Source organism: Cibotium barometz, chromosome 26 (genome assembly GCF_041138505.1).
Source record: "Cibotium barometz isolate CiBa-2024 chromosome 26, ASM4113850v1, whole genome shotgun sequence".
NCBI classification, from domain to species: Eukaryota; Viridiplantae; Streptophyta; class Polypodiopsida; order Cyatheales; family Cibotiaceae; genus Cibotium; species Cibotium barometz.
The window spans coordinates 20,176,976-20,198,189 of NC_141071.1; the positions used below are offsets into that span (position 1 = coordinate 20,176,976).

The window sequence follows — 21,214 nt, forward strand, 5'->3', positions numbered from 1 at the left end:
AAATCTCCAGATTTGCTCCTATTTGAGTTTCTTCACAAATGCAAGGCTCAGAGGAACTTCCACATATACCACAATATGAACTCTGTACTGTTGCATCACAGAGATTTTCTTTCAGACCATTGGGATACCTTCAAACAACTGACAGAGGCAGGAAGAATTGTGGAAGGTGAAAAGGTTTTTGTGCATATAAATCATATTGTCTCCATTGACAGACTGAGGTACCAATTGAATAGAAGATTTGACAGCCTGCCTGAGGAATATAAATTCAACTGTAACTTGGACACCAGAAAGTGTAGAGTGCTTGAGGAGGAAACCATGGCATTCCTTATATACATTGTCTTCAGTCAGGACTCTCTAGAAGAACAAGTGCAGGAGGCTGAAGAAGAAGACACATCTGAAGTAGAGGAAAAAGAGGATGTTCCTGTGGCAACAGAAATGGCAGAGCAGAAAGAAGATATCAACCTCCAGGATGAGGGGCTGCAAGTGGCTGCTCTTGACCTTGTTCAACTGAGGACTGAAACTCTTAGGGCAGCACAACCAGTTGAAGATTTTGATGTTCAGAGCAGCAACTATGTAGTGCCCATGCTTCCAGGTGTCTTGATTGGTGTGGTAAAGATTATGTTTTCCTCCATGATATAGAGTGTATGTTCAATTTGAGGGAGGACTATGCCATTTTCCTTATTGCCCAGGCTTCAAGTCTTGACAAGGAGGTTACTGGCTTTGGAAACAACTTTTGATCTCCTGCAGAGGCCTTTACTATTTGTTTCAAAGAGGCTGAAAAGTTCCAAGAGTCAGATGAAGCTACCTTCCAGCTCACACAGGAAGCTATGAATCTCTCAGTACTATACAAGGGAAAGCTTAAAGAAGAGGCTGGACTGGAGGGGAGAGGAATAAATCTTTGGAAAGATGAACTACTTGTTGCTGATGAAAATGAGAAGGTATGATCTTATTACTTCAAATCAAATACTTTATCTTGTGTTTAAATGTTTTGTAGGTTGTGTATTGTCTCACTCCAATCTTTTGATATGTGGCAGCTACAAATTGAGGATGACACATTCCTCCAGAGAATAAGTGGAAGCAAGCCGGCTGGGTTTGGCAAACTGTCAAGCCTAGCTCATTATATTCATGATCTAGGCAGTGCTAAGATCTTGATTTACCATAGGCAGTTGAGCAACAATGGAGAAGCCATTGTTTACTTCTTTAAATGTTTGTCTAGGGTTTTAGGTGGACATGATCTTTCATGGCAAAAGGAAAAGATCATTTTGATAGAGAGGTTGTCTGCAATAGATATATTTGGGGATTATGTGAATAAGCAAGCCTCTAGGGTCTCTTACTTTTTGTCTTACACTTCTTATGCATTAGCATGTGGTGTTAAGGAGCCCAAATGTCTGGAGGGCTATGGAAAACTGTTGAAATTTGAGCATAATGATGAGCTATGGTGGATCAAACACTAGAATCAATATCATTAACAAAGTGATTAATAAATGATTAAGACGTAATTAACAAATAGATTAATGTAGACATGGATACTCAAAAACCAGCAAATTCTCATTAGGGCTATGCCTCAATTTATAGAGTTTACATCAAGCATCTAATCCCACTGATTTCTCCATGATTCACTCCCAGAATATCTCCACCTCTTGCCTGATTCTCTCCACCTCTTCTCTTTTCCCTGAATATCTCCCAGAATAACTCCACACTCCTAAATTCCCTCATGCTACCCATTATTCTCTCCCAGTAGATTCTTCTCACCTTTTCATAGGTTCTTTCACAATTACATCTTCTCTTTTATAGCCTCTAACCAAGGGCTTGTTCCCACACACACCCTATTCACTTGTATATTTCAACACCTCCCCTCAAGTGAATACTCCTAGTACACCTAGACCCTATACCAAGTTTGCCTCCCCTTACTTGATAGTCCGTGACTAGTGTCTACTCCTCCCCTCAAGTTATCTCAGCACACCTGGACCCTGTATCAAGTTTCTTTCTTACTTGACAGCCCGCGACCAGTGCCTCAAGTCCCTAAACTCCATAGTCCTTGACACTCTCTCTCTCTATGTGTCCAAGGCTACTATAAGTGCCCGTGACCTTGACTAAAGTGCTCACATATACATCTACCACGTGGCCTACATCATCGGTGGCTCAGAGGTGGTTTTACTTTATTGGGGCAGGTTACATTGGGTTGTGGGCTCTCTCTCTCTCTCTCTCTCTCAGAGATTTTCACATGGCTCCTCACTCTTTGGAGCCTCACATTTTCTCTTGTCTTCAGTCTTCTTGTCGTGGCAGCATCTCTCCACGCGTCCGTCTCTTCTTTCAGTCTTCTCGGGGCAGCTTCTCTTCTTGTGGCAGCTTCTCTTCTCGTGTCCATGTCTTCCTTCAGCTTTTCTTCTTGGTGTGGATCCTCTTCTTGGGAAGATATATTCTTCTTCTTTCATGGTTGGGGCCATGAGCTCATCCGTCAGGTCATTTTGCTCCATGTGAGCAACATGTTTCAATGTTTTGCTGACAGTTCCTTTGGGCTTTTTATGTTTATTTTGTATCATTATGCAATGCAAACCCAAATTTATGCGGGAGGTCTTACCTCTTGCCTTAATCTGGACAAGGGCAGTGTCTGTTCCCATTTTTACACTGATAAAATGTGCCCAATACATAATGCATATAGCATTCATTCTCATGCACATTCCAAATGCAACTCTGGTGAATAATCTTGAATTTAAGTGAGATTTACAGGCATTAACCAAGGGTTGAATGCAAAATGATGATTTTCACAATTTTATCAGCACAATTTTACCAAAAATTATATTAAATTAAGGGTAACCAATTTGTACGGGATGGTTGGAGTATCAAACCAACTCCGAATTGCAATCTGAAGCTTTAGGAATCTGTATCAGATACCTAATGGTTAATTTGAACCCTCAATTGCACCAAAATACAGTGATTAGCACTGATTAATCACTGATTAGCAAATTAATGCTCTGTTTTGTGTGCAGAAAACAGAGTATGCGGGGAGTCCAGATCTGGTGCCTTCCACTTCAAATGAGCTCAAATGCTTTCAAAGGCATCAATAGCAATGAGTCTAGTAGAGGATTAAGCCAAGAAACACAAGATTTGACCAAATAATGAAAGCTTAATCTCTGTTTTACCAAAGTCACCTGCAGATTTGATGAAGAGCTTGGATCTCACTGTAGACTTGATGAAACTCAATTCTATCTTCACCAGCTTGTAGAGCATGCTTGATTACCCCTTGGGCTAGGAGGAATTGAATCAATTTGAACTGATGAAGTGGCAATGTCAAGAACTGCAGAGAAAAAAGGCGCCGGTGAAAAATGCGAAATCTCCTGAATGCTTTGGCGGTTTGCTGCGTCGTTTCGATGAGCTGGTAGCCAGGAGTGTTGGCTAGCTTGTGCTAGAAGCTTGTGCCCTAATTTAGAGTGTGCAAGGTGCTAGAGATCCTCCACTGGCTGGGGGTGAAGGGGAAGATGAAAAACTCACTAAAAATTGATTTTTTTTGCTAATTACCTACTAATCCTAATTAATTCACTAATGGGCTCATAAATCTGATTGATTCTAGGCATAACTCTGATACCATGTTGAAATTTGAGCATAATGATGAGCTATGGTGGATCAAACACTAGAATCAACATCATTAACAAAGTGATTAGCAAATGATTAAGACGTAATTAACAAATAGATTAATGTAGGCATGGATACTCAAAAACCAGCAAATTCTCATTAGGGCTATGCCTCAATTTATAGAGTTTACATCAAGCATCTAATCCCACTGATTTCTCCATGATTCACTCCCAGAATATCTCCACCTCTTGCCTGATTCTCTCCACCTCTTCTCTTTTCCCTGAATATCTCCCAGAATAACTCCACACTCCTAAATTCCCTCATGCTACCCATTATTCTCTCCCAGTAGATTCTTCTCACCTTTTCACAGGTTCTTTCACAATTACATCTTCTCTTTTATAGCCTCTAACCAAGGGCTTGTTCCCACACACACCCTATTCACTTGTATATTTCAACAAAAACACAAGCTCATAAGGTTTCGAGAGCCACCCATGATTGCATCAGGCGACACAATCCAAGAAGAAGAACATGTGGAGATAGCTGAAGACAAGGATACCCCTCCCATACAAGCAACAGAGGTAAGCATTGATAAACAGACAGTCGACATCAAGCCAACAAGGAAGAAAAAGAGTCCAATCAAGATCAAAAAGAGAGTTCCGATTGGCAGGCCCTGGGAGTAATAGGATTTAGTCATCAAATATAGCACAAACATTATGTTGACATGCATCTTGTCATCAGTTCCTTGTCCGTACGGACGATCAGCACCCTTTTGCATTTGTCCCATCACTGTACGACACTTCAGTACTCTTCCCACACTCAGTATCTTCTAAAAGCATTTGACACTCAGTACCTTATTGTTGGTAAGGATCAATAGTGTGTCTAGCATAATTAAGTAGTATTGATTGAATTTTTTGTGTGTAGCTCATGGATGTATTGATGCTTGTTAATATAGATCACATGTTTCACAAAAGAAATACTTTTGATGGAGTCTCAAAACATATAGGCATAACACCAAGAGTCACTTGTTCTACAAAAAAAAATTCTATTGATTGAGTTTGAAAACATGTGGACATAACACCAATAAGTTACAAACTGTTATTCATGTTTACTTGTCCATTTATGGTTTCTAAATATCTTCGAATCCCTCCATTGTCTATGTCTCTCTGCTGCCATTGAATTGTCCAAAGTTTGTCTTCGTCTTTGCTTTTGGGCTAGAATAAAAGCAAGCTTGACTTTGGAGCTAGCAACTTTTCTTTTAGCATGCAGCCTCTATAGTATGCCTCGGTAAAACCATTGGAAGACTTCCTTCAGACTATTTGCCTTTTGACTCCCTCCGTAGTGTTGTGTGTGTCTGAAAAATGCATTACGTGCCATGTAGTGAGACTTCTCCATGCCTTGGGTAGACCAAATTGCTGGGCATCCATACTTTTTGACAAAATAGGGAAGGTGGTTGTAGATGATATGCTGTTTTCACAGAGACATAAGAATGCATAGTAAGTTATTAAAAAAAAAGGATCACACTTAAGTAAAAGAAGAAGACAGAACCTTACCATGTAGTGAGTTATATTGCAGGCTGTCCATGCGTCTTTCATTGACTTCCCAAAATGTTTAATTGCCTCTTCAAAGTTCTTGTAATCACTCTTTGTCCATGTTACATTGTCACAGAACATGAAGAGTTGATCAAGAGACCTCCATACCTCTGCCTTCACATTTCGTGCTTCCCCATCTGCCTCATGATCTTTCACGGCATTATGGACTTGCTTCCACAATCCATAATTAATCCTTGAAACTGTTCTACCTTGCCTTACTTGCTTACTACTGTGTTTGGGTCGAGACAAGAATCTTCTTGCCTTAACACCACCAATAGAGGGCTTGATACCTCCTTGCCATTGGTAGACTTTTTAAAATCCTTTGTGATATGAACATCACCTCCATGCAGACCTATATCGGATAACACTTTTTCCAATGCTTGAAGAGCATCCTTTCTATTTTTTTGGGACGGAGTTTCCAAGCAAATCCAATATACAAAAATACCAATTTCTCAATAATTCGACATAGACCATGCAATGTGCATATGTGAACATTACATAATGGAATGTCAAGAATGGCCTTGAAGTCAGGGTCAACTTTATCTCTATTAGGTGCTCTCTTCCACCATTTGGAATCCATTACTTGAGCTGATTCATTGTAGTAAAGACAAGGAGACTTTGAGTTGCCTCCTTTACTAACGTTATACATGCACTTAAGTGTTTTAAGATCCCTTGCCATGTGCCACTCTACTTGAATATCACCTTTTCCTGCAACATGGAGATTCTCTCCTTGCACTTGTCTTTTAATTATTCTTGGTATTTCCGTGTGGTGAAACACCCAATCTAGTATTTCATGGTCTTTTGTCTTCACCTATGATTATAGAAAACAAAAGTCTTACTATAAAAGATTTGAAAACAATGACTAAAATCAAGTACGAAACAAAAAATGATCATACCTGGAACGAGCCTAACCACCATATGTGTTTCTCCGACTGCACACTAAAATACTTCGAACTCGCTTCAGTCAATGATGTATCAAGTGCTCCATTCATCAATGTAATAGTAATCCTTTCCATTTTCTTTTCCTTTACAACCTCACACTCATCCAATTTGATAACAAATTTCAAAATGCCTTTGCACTCCTCAAATGTTATTCCATAAAACTCGACCATTCTTCTTTGAAGTTGTTGTAGATCTACAAATATATTGTTCCAAGGGTGATACACAGTGGTTCCTTTACCACCATGAAATATTTCTTCAATATGGATATATTACCCAATAAACTCATCTATACTTTTATCAAATGACCTCTTATCCTCCACACGGTTGCTGGATTTGGCAGTAAAACTCGTTTAATCCTTTGATCTTTCAAAGTTGAGGATATCGCATGGAAAATCGAACTATATCCCTTCCTGCTAACTCCACTAACATCAAGAGCCTCTTGGATTGTAGAGCCATCAACTTGATTATTGGATATAAAGTCCTCTACAACATTACGTTTGATTGTTTTGTATTTTTTTTCTTCAATCAAACCTTTTGCTACACCACAAGAAAGCAATCCTTTCATTTGTTTAACAAGAAGAAGGCTGGGATCCATATTTTCTTTTGCAGGCTCCAATAGTTTCCTATAGTAATAACACAATATGTCTATTTCATTCAACACCTCCATTCTTGTTTTGCATTAATGGACGAAATAGATATAGTCATTTGAGAGCCTTTTTTAGTATACAAAATGAAAAATTTCAAACTAGCCTTGCTTCCTAAATTCTTCGCTTGCATCCACCAGTCCCGGCCTTCAAATTTGCAATGTTTTTAATCTTCCTGCTTCGTAGTCTGTCTCCAAGCACGGTTCTCTTCTTCTTGCTCTTGTCAACTCTTTTTTACTCTTTGAATGCTCCTCAATTTGATTCTGTATAACTGCTGCTCCAATTTTGCACGAATGGCTATCTTTTGCATCCTGGCCCCCTTTTCTTGTAGGTACATCATTTAATACATTTCTGCAAATGCAGACTGCGCTGAAATATAACCAAGAAGTCCATTTTGTCCATCGCCCGCAAACCTCAGTAGTGTGCATCTGTGCAAGGTGCAACTTACACACAGAGACCATGGTACATACACTTGGTTAGGGAGTGCCCAAGTATTAAGGACTTTATAAGAAAGGTTTGCTGGTGGATGCACACGCAATTGCAGGTCCCATGTTTTTGGACGAGACTTGCATTAGGATCTAGGTAAATCGAAAATCTCGAGCTGCTCTTCACCAGTATCAATATAGTCCGAGCCACATCACTGAAGGCCATTTGGATCTCCAGGAACGAAATGCTCTTCCAGAATAAGTGACACTCTTTGGATGCAAACCAAGTGCTAGAGAGCTGTTGGTGGCAGATCAATATGTTGAAGAAACAAAAGGAGATGAATTGTATGAGGCATATGACTTGAAGTGCCTACTATGATGAAATGGGTAGAAGCCACCTAAGCCCTCTTGAAAAAGCTCTTATTTGTAAAAGCCCACTGTGTCCCCCCCCATGCAAAGGATATGCCAGGGAAATTAAATGTATTCTTTGGATGATTAATGCAAGTTGAGCTCGATTGAGCATTAAAAAAAGAAAAAGAAATATAAATGTGAATAGAAGTAGATATACAATCGTACTATGCCATACTACGTTTCATGAAGTATGGTTATACAAATAGGAATAAAATCTAGAAAACAGTGTCATAACAAAGTGGATGTACAATCATACTATAGATACTAGATTTCAAGATGCATGTTATCTATAACTAAATATTCTTTCTACAACACACAGGTTAGGAGTGGTACCATGCATATTAAAATGACATTCTCTTTTTTCAAACTATATAGGATAGGAGGGTGTGATTTTAAGGAAAGTGCACATGATGCGAGGGTATCTCTCTCTTTTTTCACGCATGCATGATCATAAACGCTATCATACAATGCGCAATACATCGTGGCAATGGCCTCATATTCTCAGAGTGACGGAACGGAGTTAGTCTCATAATCATCTTTATAGTGACAAATTATGCAACAAATCAACTACAGTTTCAGGTTTGGAGTGTGTTATGCTTTAGGAGGAAGTAAACGGCAGGCCACGACTACAAACTTTTTGTTTTTAGTTTGTGTTGGTTTCACACATCCCCTGTACCCACTATGATACTACTCCATCGGCAAAATAATGTGAGAATGCTTTATCTTTATTCGTAGTTGGAGAATATGTTCCCATGCGTGCTAAAGAGAGTTCTTGTAGCCCATTCTTAAAAGGACTAAAGGGACTACCGGGCAGATTCTGTGGTCTTTGTTTATAAGGATGCCTTCGTCTCTAGTTACCGCATGATTGTTGTAGTACCGACGCCCTATCATCAACAAAGCTGTAAGTTATGGCCTCCAGATATTTCTTCCCTTACAGAGAGAGAGAGAGAGAGAGAGAGAGGGGGACGATAGCACTGAACTCTGAGCTCAGAGGTGGAGTGCTAAGGATTGCACAAAAAGCTATAAGAAGAAAAGAGTTTTAGAAAGAGAGAGAGAAAGAGAAAAGTAAAGCACTCGACTAACAAAGTATTGAATGGCTTGGCTGGTGTAGCAGATTATCAGCATGGCTCAGAAGGAGGCTGGCCTTCCACGCTATGTGGCGTTCAAAGGCGTCAACAACAAGCTGTTAATGGTCTCGCCAACGGCAAGGACACCAATGCTAGAATTCTATGCAGACGAGGAGTTCTTATACGATAAGATGATGGTGCATGAGGTGCAGGTGGTGGATGCAAAGGCAGGCACGGTAGCGATCAGGTATGTGGGCAACGGCAAATTTTGGCAGGTCTCCGACGAGAACCCCTACAGGCAAGATGTGGTGATGGCCAACTTTGTGGGAGTTCCAGGAGCCAGCTCGACTCCAAGAGCCCTGTTTCTACCGGTGCAGCTGGACAAGGAGACCATAGCGCTCAAGAGCGTGTCTGCGGGCCGCTTCTGCGAGCGGGTAGGGAAGGACTTCTTGGTTCCCCAACCGGAGGCCATTTCCCGCAGTTCGAGGCTGGTGTTGAAAGACCCAGCCCTCTCACACGCTCTTGAGAACATAGTGTACCACGTCGACAAAGCCAAAATCTACAACCGTCGTTTATTGGCTCTCGTCACCCAGGTGGCCACAAACCACTCGTCGCTGCCGGGGCAGGTCTCGGTTGAGCTGGAGTACAACAAGGCCTCCACCACCAGCTGGAGCAACTCCATCACCACGCAGCTCTCGGCCACCTTCAAAATGAACGCAGGCGCACCATTCATTGCCGAAGGCGGCATCGAGATCTCCGCAAGCGTGTCGCACACGATTACGTGGGGCGGGGAGACCAGCGAAAGCACGACGGTCAAGTCCAATTACACCGTGCCAAATGTTCCTCCCGGTGCCTCGGTCAAGGTCACGGTCCAGGCAGAACAAGCTAACTGTGACGTGCCCTTCTCCTACACTCAGCTGGACACACTACCCGACCTCGGAGTGCAAAGGAACAACTTCGCGGATGGCATCTTTCGCGGCGCTAACATGTTCAACTTTTATATCGAGGCCACCGATCTTCACACCTCCAAGGTCCTCCGTCGTGTTAAGGCAGTGTAGTTGCTCACATAATAGCAGGTGGAGCTGACTATATGAAGGTGGCCATATATCTTACAAGGTCCTCCCTCGTGTTAAGGCAGTTTAACAGCTCAATTTATAGCAAGTGAGCTGACTATATGAAGGTGGCCATATATATATATATATATATATATATATATATTACTGACTTCTAAAATAAGTCGAAATACACTTCTCTACGTGTATAGTTATATAGATGTTTATGTAGCATGCTATCTGTAAAGCTTTTGAAAACAGACAAAAATTATGTAGCTATTTTGTCCCATGAGAGAATAAAGAGGAATTAACTATCCCAAATGGTGATGTGGAGTTAAGCGTCGCGCAGGAATTTTTTTATGTGATAAAATATATTTCCAAGTGGGTTCCCATATGGCAAAATATATTCCTGATAGAATTACATCACGGACCATATCAAGTTCTAAGGGATTCAAGATAAAGGCCACAGGATTTATCCTGTAGAGCAGAATCTCAAATCTCATAAAGCAGAGTTTGAATGGATTACCACCTTTCATAAACTGGGAAAGGGAGGAATGGCTCTGGGTCTGTCCCCTAAATGTACTCCTAACATATTGAGAGGCTACAGGATAAAGGCCACAAGATTCTTAAAACAAAGTTTGAATATGTCCCCCTCCATGTCCTAACATATTGAGAGGCTACAAGATAAAGGCCACATGATCTATCCTCCAACAAAATCTCAAATCTCTTAAAGTAGAGTTTGAGTGGATTACCACCTTTCATAAATCGAGAATGTGAGGAATGTCTTTGGGTTTGTCCCCCTCAAAGTTCTAACATAATCAGAGGCTACACGTCGACCCTCCAAATAATTGGTATCCAGAAAGCTATAGGCTCCCTACTACTACATAGTTATTTCTATGAATGGCCGTAATTCTTCAATTTTAAGAGTAGAAATTTGGAGTTCTCTACTCCAATTGCACAAGCCAATCCTCCTCCTAGGAGATTTCAATATGGTAAAATTTAAGGAGGGCACGTGGCAATGCAAAGGTTTAGTAATTCAAGGAAGCAAAAAGGAAGCTTGGATCAAATTTGCTTTTCACTCATAGATGTATCCATTGACATAGAATGCACATGGCCTAATAGACAAATGGGTCAATGCTATAGAGTTGCTAGAATTGATAGAATCTATTCTTCAACCAATATTATCAATAGTCAAGTAAGTGCTAGCTATAGAATGGATAGATTACTCCTCATCCCACATCATCAACCTTTGATCTTGGAACTATTCCAAGCTATCCCAAACACAAGAGTTTCTGGCCTCACATGAACCTAACTTTATTTGCTATTCCTACTATCAAGGAAAAAGTAAAGAGGATTTTCTATCAACCCTTCACCCTATTTTCTTCTCCCTCAATTGCTTGGACTACGCTAAAGTCCATGAGCAAATTTAAAAACATCCACAAGAATATAAGAATAAATATTCATAAGAAAATCTCAAGCATCAAGCTCAAAATAGAGAGCGACCCAACTCTCACGCAAGAACTTCAAAATCTCAAAGAAAACTTGAGAAGGGAGGGGAGATTCTGATGACAAAAAATCTTTCTTTGGGCAAGAAATGTTTGGGTAGGCAAGTGTGATAGGTCATGCAAAGAGATGTGTCATCTCCTAAAGAAAAAGAAGATTAAAGATACATTTACAATGTTGAAAGATTCATCGAGACATATCATGGTCAACGAAGAAGAAAACAATAGCTTCACTCCATCCTTCAATGAGAGTATATTTTCCACCCCACCACTATGGAAAAATGAGATCAGAAGTGCCAGAGCTAAGATAGCCCTTACCAGGAAACACTGAACTAGACAAACAAGTTTCGGAGGAGGCATTGAACGAAACCATCAATCACCTAAAAAGAGGTAAGTCTTCATAGATTAGCAAGATTTCATTGTCCCCTATGCTATGGATGTTTGGAAAGCATCACTAGCCAAGGGAGCTCTCCCAATTTTAGTCAACACTAGATGAATCAAGCTCATCAATAAGAAAGATGATAGAGACTCCATTCATAATTGGAGACCCATTACTTGTCTTACTTCATTTTATAATTCTTTTCTTTGGCACACTCACCAGAGATTAAGATCTGTTATGGACTCCTTCGTTTTAAAGGAGCAAAAAGGCTTCATCACAAATGCAAATACATAATGTGGGAGACCTTTGAGTATTATGGACAAGATTCTTAAAACAAAGTTTGAATATGTCCCCCTCCATGTCCTAACATATTGAGAGGCTACAAGATAAAGGCCACATGATCTATCCTCCAACAAAATCTCAAATCTCTTAAAGTAGAGTTTGAGTGGATTACCACCTTTCATAAATCGAGAATGTGAGGAATGTCTTTGGGTTTGTCCCCCTCAATGTTCTAACATAATCAGAGGCTACACGTCGACCCTCCAAATAATTGGTATCCAGAAAGCTACAGGCTCCCTACTACTACATAGTTATTTCTATGAATGGCCCTAATTCTTCAATTTTAAGAGCAAAAATTTGGAGTTCTCTACTCCAATTGCACAAGCCAATCCTCCTCCTAGGAGATTTCAATATGGTAAAATTTAAGGACACGTGGCAATGCAAAGGTTTAGTAATTCAAGGAAGCAAAAAGGAAGCTTGGATCAAATTTTTTCACTCATAGATGTATCCATTGACATAGAATGCACATGGCCTAATAGACAAATGGGTCAATGCTATAGAGTTGCAACTTGCTAGAATTGATAGAATCTATTCTTCAACCAATATTATCAATAGTCAAGTAAGTGCTAGCTATAGAATGGATAGATTACTCCTCATCTCACATCATCAACCTTTGATCTTGGAACTATTCCAAGCTATCCCAAACACAAGAGTTTCTGGCCTCACATGGACCTAACTTTATTTGCTATTCCTACTATCAAGGAAAAAGTAAAGAGGATTTTCTATCAACCCTTCACCCTATTTTCTTCTCCCTCAATTGCTTGGACTACGCTAAAGTCCATGAGTGAATTTAAAAACATCCACCAGAATATAAGAATAAATATTCATAAGAAAATCTCAAGCATCAAGCTCAAAATAGAGAGCGACCCAACTCTCACGCTGCACGCAAGAACTTCAAAATCTCAAAGAGAACTTGAGAAGGGAGGGGAGATTCTGATGACAAAAAATCTTTCTTTGGGCAAGAAATGTTTGGGTAGGCAAGTGTGATAGGTCATGCAAAGAGATGTGTCATCTCCTAAAGAAGATTAAAGATACATTTGCAATGTTGAAAGATTCATCGAGACATATCATGGGTGGTCAATGAAGAAGAAAACAATAGCTTCACTACATCCTTCAATGAGAGTATATTTTCCACCCCACCACTATGGAAAAATGAGATCAGAAATGCCAGAGCTAAGATAGCCCTTACCAGGAAACAATGAACTAGACAAACAAGTTTCGGAGGAGGCATTGAAGGAAACCATCAATCACCTAAAAAGAGGTAAGTCTCTTAGTAATGATGGCATTCCTAAGGAATTCTTCATAGACTAGCAAGATTTCATTGTCCCCTATGCTATGGATGTTTGGAAAGCATCACTAGCCAAGGGAGCTCTCCCAATTTTAGTCAACACTAGATGAATCAAGCTCATCAATAAGATTAAAGATGATAGAGACTCCATTCATAATTGGAGACCTATTACTTGTCTTACTTCATTTTATAATTCTTTTCTTTGGCACTCACCAGAGATTAAGATCTGTTATGGACTCCTTCGTTTTAAAGGAGCAAAAAGGCTTCATCAAATGCAAATACATAATGTGGGAGACCTTTGAGTATTATGGACTTTTTCAATTTTAGGGAGCAAAAATGCTTCATTATCGATGAAATGGATGAGAAGATTAACTCGGCTCATAAGGATGTAGCATAAAAATACATCCTCACTGGTATACACCGACTCTACAGCCAACATTTGAGCAACAGGTGCAAGAATATCCTTTTCGGTCTCCTTAGAGCTTCCAAACCTGCACAATAGGATTAATAGTACACATCAGTACACATTCAAATTTCTCAAACAATTGAGGAGAAATAGTACTATCCTAAAATTATACATGCCTTAAGAGCTCTTCAGGTTTGAAGATCACCTTTTTCACCATCTTATCTTTGCATCCCACCAAGCTACCAAAAAACAAACTACATCATGTCTATAAATAAGTTTTGCAAAGTCATATAGAAATTTGCAAATGAGACATGGAGATAATTACTTATAGCATCTTGTGAAAATCATGAGATCCTCAAGATCGTAGAGCTGTTTTGCACGATTTTTCTATTTTGCAATAGTACTCCTTAATAAACACATGTGCCTTGTTGAATATAGCATCTTGTGAAAATCATGAGATCCTCAAGATCGTAGAGCTGTTTTGCACGATTTTCCTATTTTGCAATAGTACTCCTTAATAAACACATGTGCCTTGCTCAATATAGACTATATTATTCTTCACTAGTGTGGTTGCGCCGCCTCCGACGGCATGCCTCGGTGTATATCCAACACATCTCTCTCTCTCTCTCTCTCTCTCTCTCTCTCTCTCTCTCTCTCTCTCTCTCTCTCTCTCTCTCTCTCTCTCTCTCTCTCACACACACACACACACACAGAGCAATAGTAGGAATGTAGAAGAGCCCTCTCTCTTTCTCTCTCCCTCAAATGAACATGCATGCATGCACGCACATGAATAACTGCAATCATGCTGACAATGCTGTGAGAGAGGGAGTGATGCCCAAAAGTTGTGTGAGAGAGGTACTCGTGTGTCCTGTTATGCCTGTATTTCCTTTAGAAGCTGAGAATAGGCATCGAGCATGTACTCCTCAAGGGCTTCCCTATCAAGCAACATCATGCAAATGGGTTCTCATCCTCCAAATGGCCTAACAACTCACTATCCATGATCAGTTTGGGACTTGATACTCCGAGGCATGAATTATCTTCACCGCGAGATGATGAGCTTCAAAGGGTACTACTATGGGTTTCTAGTTCAGCTTCAACTTTGATGTTGAAGGAGAGGTCATTGAAGGAGAGGTCATTGAAGGGGAGGTCATTGAAGGGGGGTTTATCTCTCCTTGAAGTAGTTCCAATGATTTCATTGCTAGTTGTCCGAATATCATTGTGCAAAAATGATGGTATCTCAATACAATCAAGTTATATAGCCTCACAATATGACCTTTCCATTCGACTTCCCTTGATCTTGTTCCTCCTTTGGGATGATTGCTGTTGGGAAGAGGCGAAACCCTATCATCGAAGATTAACAGCGGTGATGATGTAGAAGAGGATGATAGTGATGATGTAGAAGAGGAGGGTAATGATGATGTTGACCATGCCACAAACGTGGAACATGACATGATGATGATATTGCCATTGATGTTGATGTTGATTTCAAAAGGCTATGGATGTGAGGTAGATTTAAAGGAGCATAAGAGACATACAATTCTCTAGCACCTTCATCATATGTCATGGTGGTTGCTTCAGTTGTCATGCCTACCACCTTTCTTAGGGTCTCTTATCTCTGTGACCCATCTGCCCCATGTGCACTACGTCACACCCATCTCTTTATTGTATAGTGGTACACTAAAATTGCCAACAATCTCTCTTTGTCTCGAGATTGCACTTGTAGGAGGCTCATTCTATCTCTTTCTCTCTTTTCTCGATTGATGCTCTGTAAAGTGCTCTCTCTCTCTCTCTCTCTCTCCTACTGGGATTCTCTCTCTATCTCTCTCTCTCTCCCCCCTCTCTCTCCTATTGGGATTCTCTTTCTCTCTCTCTCTTCGCCTCTGCCCCAAGCATGCAACATGCTCCTCTCTCTCTCTCTCTCTCTCTCTCTCTCTCTCTCTCTCTCTCTCTCTCTCTCTCTCTCTCTCTCTCTCTCTCTCTCTCACACACACACACACACACACACACAAACCCATGTGCATGTGTGCATGCACACGCATAGGTGCAATCATGCTCACAATGGTGTGAGAAGAAATGATGCCAAAAAGTTGTATGAGAGAGGTACTCATGTGTCCTTTCATGCCTGTATTTTCTTTAGCAGCTGAGAATAGGCATCAAGCATGTACACTTCAAGGACTTCCCTGTCGAGCAGTATCATGCAAATGGGTTCATATCTTCAAAATGGGTTCATATCAAGCATGTACACTTCAAGGACTTCCCTGTCGAGCAGTATGCAAATGGGTTCATATCTTCAAAATGGCCTAACCAGTCACTATCCATGATCTAGGCACTCGATACTTTGAAGCATGAACTATCTTCACTGATGATGAGCTTCAAAGGGCTCATTGCAAAAATGATGGTGTCTCACTACAATAGCCTCACAATAGGACCCTTCCATTCAAGTGGCCTTGATCTTGTTCCTCCTTTGGGATGACTGTATTAGCTTGTATGTTGTTGGGAAGAAGTAAGACCTTGTCATCAAAGATGAATAACTGTACTCCTCTTTGCATGTTGGAAGCACTCATAACTGATGAATCCACATACGACTTCGACACATCCACACTTTGCTTCAAGTGAGGGCTTTGCCAAAGCAGGACCGAGGAGAGCGAGTTAGGAGGCATAACTGAAGGATTGTTCATGTATTGCATTACTAAGGCAAGAAAACATGATGCAATTTTTCTAACCAATTCTAGCAAGCATTTTTGTCCTAAGAGTAGTTGAGTAGTTTCCATATACATGTGTGCCAGTTCCATTATCTTAGAGAAGATGCACATTGATGTTCGCATGCACAATGCAATCTTGAAGCTTCTACTGGAATTTCCTACACTGGTATTTGCATTGCTAAAATAACGGCGGTCGCTTATGTGCTTACCATGTATACCTTATGGTTGTTAAGGATGATAGTGATGACGTAAAAGAGGAGGGTGATGATAGTGATGACGTAAAAGAGGAGGGTGATGGACCATGTTGCAAACGTAGAAGATGACACGACGATGATACTATTGTTGATGTTGATGTTAAATAGTGGAGTAGACAATTGCTGAGCCTGCAGCACCAAAGTGGAAGAGAAGGATGGGTGCCCATAGCTAGAGTGTGACAACCCTCACCTAACATAAGGTCCATTGCATAGGACGCAAAGGGTTTCGGAGCAATGAAAGTGAGCCAGATGGCAACACAAAGTTGGAGCTATGTTTCTTGAGAAAGCCTGCGTACTCTTTCTCTCCATTATACTTAGTAAGTATTGTTGACAAACAACTATCCCCATCAATGCCTAAATGATGGTGTGGATGGTGACGCTTAGGATGTGTGGGGAAGGCCGATCCATGATTTCTAGCCAAAGCTAAGGTGGCCCATAACACCCAAATGCAAATGTGCAACTCACTGCCCTTCACAAGCTGCTACTACATGTGTGGATGTGCATTCTTTGCTATGCCCATGTACACCAAGATGTCCACCCATAGCTCTGCAAACTTCCCCCATCATTGTTGTGCTAGCCATTTCTCCAATATGTTATGCTCAAGCCCAAGTCCCCACTTTCAACGATGCTTGATCCATTTGCCCTAGGTTTACTTTCCTCAGCAACCTAATAATCCTTCAACAGGGCCAACTCAATGGTGTTGTGCAAGTACCACAAAAAGATCCGAGTTAGTAGTCACACAGAAGCCTGCAAGAAAAAAGCAAAGCATAGAGAATATAGAAACGTTTTATTTTTTGAAGTGCCTTCGAACGTTTTATGTAAAAAACTTTAAGCCAATTAGATAATGGTTGAAAATTTTCAAAACTTGAGGTGGAACCTGGAGGGCAGCCCAAAAAAAGGGGTTGTTGTAGGCAAGTGTCTCATTCTGTACCTTGAATCTCTCTCTCTCTCTCTCTCTCTCTCTCTCTCTCTCTCTCTCTCTCTCTCTCTCTCACACACACACACACACACACACACATAGTACACACCTGTCTTAACAAACACAACACCACATAGAAGTACTCTCTCACACACACCCACACAAAATCTCTCTCTCACAGACGGTTATTGAATTATAGATTCATAGCTTCTCTCTCTTGTGCCACAGATAGATGGATGCACTGCCACAGTCTCTCTTTTTGTCACCTGAATCTCTCTCTTACTAGTGACATGACACACACCCTCTCTCTCTCTAGATACACACTGTAAGACTGCCGTCCTGACAGAACCTCCAACTCGTAGGGGTGAGAGCTCTCGTTTCCACCCAACCATCGAAGACTGACTAGCCGTAGACTCACGTTAACTTTTATAGGCCCGTGCCTGTCCACACTGTCAGGCCACTCATTTGTCCCCTGGACCTGGCCATGTCGTGTAGACTCATAAGCACCCTCAGTCCAGAGTCTGCTAGACTCTTGACCCCTTAACCCTGTAGTCGCCCTATGTCACGGTCTTCTCGTGTAGGTGCCTACGGTCGAGCTCTCACGTGACCTCCACAGGACCCTTGTCCTGACATTACTCCCCCCTTAAAGAAGAGTTTTCGTCCGCGAAAACAAAAGTAGGAAATTGCTTCTTTAGCACACTAATGCTTTCCCAAGTGGAACCTTCTTCATGCCTATCTTTTCACTTGACAAGGACCTGCCGGCTAACATGATGCCGTGTTCGTCTGTCATGATAATCCAGGATGCGTTCTGGTTCATGAGGTAGAACTGGAGGTTCAACATAATCAACCAACACACCAGTGTCAACAATGTGATGGAAGATCTAAGTGGTAGGCAACATCGCCAATTTTTCTCAGTATTGTAAATGGACCACAATACCGAGGTGAAAGTTTGGGTACTTTCCCACTAGACAGACTTTCTGACTAGTCGAAAACCCGTAGGAAAACTTGATCACCTTCCTTGAAAGTAACAAAGCACCTATGTTTATCCGCATAATGCTTATAGCGGTCTTGAGCTTGTCGTACATTTTGGCATGCAACCTTGAGCATATCAAAATGATCTTGGAGAAAATCCTTTACATGTTGGAGTTTCTCATTGGCTAACCCCACCATGATAGGTGACCTAGGTTGATAGCCATACATTAGCATAAAGGGACTAAACCCTGTAGCTACATGTTTTGCACTATTGTAAGCAAACTCTAATATGGGCAAATACTCTTCCCAATTAGACTGACGTTTGCTAACATATGCTCTTAGCATATCTTCAAGCACTTGGTTGACCCTTTCCGTTTGACCATCAGTCTCTGTGGATGGTCAGCCATGCTTAAGTTGAGCATTGTATCCAACCGTGAGAATACTGCTCGCCAAAAATGGCTATTAAACTTTTTATCGCGATCACTTACTATATTGGCTGGAAGGCCATATAACTTGTACATATTCTCCACGAATAGCCCAGCTAAGTCTGGAGTTTTGACTGTTGTTTTTGTAGGAATAAACCTACACATCTTGGTTAGCCTATCAACGACAACCCATATGGCATCATGACCACGGCTCGTTGTAGGTAGCTTGATAATAAAATCCATAGAGATACTTTCCCACTTGCCATTGGGAATCTCTAATGGATGTAATAAACCACCTGCCTTGAGGCGTTCAGCTTTATTTACTTGGCACTTTTGACATCGAAGAACATAATCTTCGACATCCTTATGTAAACTTAGCCAGTAGAAGTGCCTTCTTACATGTGCATAGGTCTTTCGTATACTTGGATGACCAGCACTCGGACTATCGTGACACTCATATAAAATGTGGTGCCTAGTGTCTTTGTCCGCTGGGACACATACTCTTTTTGCTCCGTAAAATTTTGGTGAGATCCTAGAAAAATCTTTCATGCACTTTTGAAGTGAAATTCACCTTTTGGCATTTCTCTTACCTTGAATCCACTTTCTTACATGCCTCTTTGTCCTTTCATATATGCTTTCATGTGCTTTTTCCTATCTCAAATGGCCACTTCTAGAGAGAGAAAAGCCTTAGTAAAGCACGACATTCATCAAACTTTAATTTTGATGACAAAGTATGCCATGAGAAAGGTCTTCTATGAGAAGAGAATCTCCAGGAGCATAGTCAATGGTCCTAAAGAGATTGCTGTCTGAATATCTCGAATGGAGAACATCAAAACGCAAACTACAATGAAGATTTGGAGATCCTGAAATAATGCACGTGGACAATGGTTGGTGTAAGTACTCTAGCCCAACAAAACCAAAGCCAAGAGTTGTTGTCCGAGCATGATAAAGTGTGTGGCAAAAACCAAAGCCAAGAGTGTTGTCCGGGCATGATAAAGTGTGTGGCAAAAACCACATTCAACACTACAACATTTGGCATAAGGGATGCTCACATGGTCTTGTATAAGGATGATATCTATGATCAGTGGTACACATTCTTGAGAAGAAACGTGCAAATGTTCTGAGATGATAGCCTAGCATTTCAATTTTTAGTTTTGTGCGAGGACTTGAAGACAAAGATGTTAGGCTCTTACAAATTGAGTTATTGGAGGGAAGGTCCCTCTAGTGAAGCAAGATAATCAAGGTGACATGCTTGACATCACGGCACATGTAATGGAAATAAAGTGGACAAAGTCTTTGTCAAGGAGCTATTGAAAGTTTTCAATAGCTGGATCTTGCATCACCTATCACCTCATGGGATGAGTGTGTGTCCTTCTACAACATCACAGAAAAGATCTACAAGTCACTCTTCATCAATTGCATACCATGGAAAAAGCTCAAGCTATAACAAACAAAGGGGACACCAAGAATTTCCAAAGGGGTATGTACATTGAATCATTGCACAAAAGAATGGTAATTTTACTTCACAGGTGAGATTACCTTGGACCATAAAGAATGGTAATTTCACTTCATAGGTGAGATTACCTTGGACCATAAAGTGTGTAGGAAATAGCTTGGAGGCAATTAAGTTTCTAGGTGGATAAGAAGGGTCTGGAATGTCCGTTGGTATGTGCATTCTTGATACCACACATGGTCAGATTGTACCTGATGTGGATAGAGTTCTGATCATTCTGGCAAGATTATTGATGGTATCATTGGTATATCACATCAACCATATCAGTTTGTAGTTGTGGCCTTGGTCAAATATGAACATGTTGCATCTTTAGAATAGTCTTTAGCAACACACAACAAAAGTAGGTTGGCATGAGATGTTTGTTTTGGCCATTGTCTCTTTAATTGCAGCAAAGACAAGGACCTTGACTCTCATTAGTGACCTCTGTTTTGGTATGGTTGCTTTCTTTAGTCAAGGAAAGTAGTACAATGATTACTCTCACATCAAGAAGTCTATTATGAAACCAATGCATTGTATCTACGTGGATGACGTAGATTTTGATGCGGTAACTATGGAAAAATCTTTCCTAGTTAGGCATGCCTTCAACTATCTATACATCAAGGGAGATAATCTAGTAAGTTGATAAATTTTCATATCCTATGGTCGACCTTGATCATCCTTGGTATTCAACTTTGTACTATATAATAATTAATTTAAATTGTGTAATTTCTATATTAGGTGATCGAATTCTATACTCTAATATGACTGATAGAATAAAACTTATGGCCTCAAGGTAACAAGCCTCTTGGTTTGTCTAGGATCTTGTTTTATAT

The 21,214-nt window shown here is 40.6% G+C and overlaps 1 protein-coding gene across 1 annotated transcript; it reads left to right on the plus strand.

Moving 5' to 3' along the window:
- The first annotated feature begins 8,345 nt into the window (after positions 1–8,345).
- On the plus strand, positions 8,346–10,024 carry LOC147623737 (uncharacterized). The gene is made up of 2 exons (XM_086820346.1): positions 8,346–8,485; positions 8,699–10,024. The coding sequence occupies exon 2, from the start codon at positions 8,708–8,710 to the stop codon at positions 9,707–9,709; it is 1,002 nt and encodes a 333-aa protein (XP_086676472.1). The 5' UTR covers positions 8,346–8,485; positions 8,699–8,707; the 3' UTR covers positions 9,710–10,024.
- The last annotated feature ends 11,190 nt before the right edge of the window (positions 10,025–21,214 follow it).

Bases quoted from the DNA above. Each gene is read 5' to 3' on its own strand.
- LOC147623737 (XM_086820346.1), top strand. From the start codon at position 8,708: ATGGCTCAGAAGGAGGCTGGCCTTCCACGCTATGTGGCGTTCAAAGGC.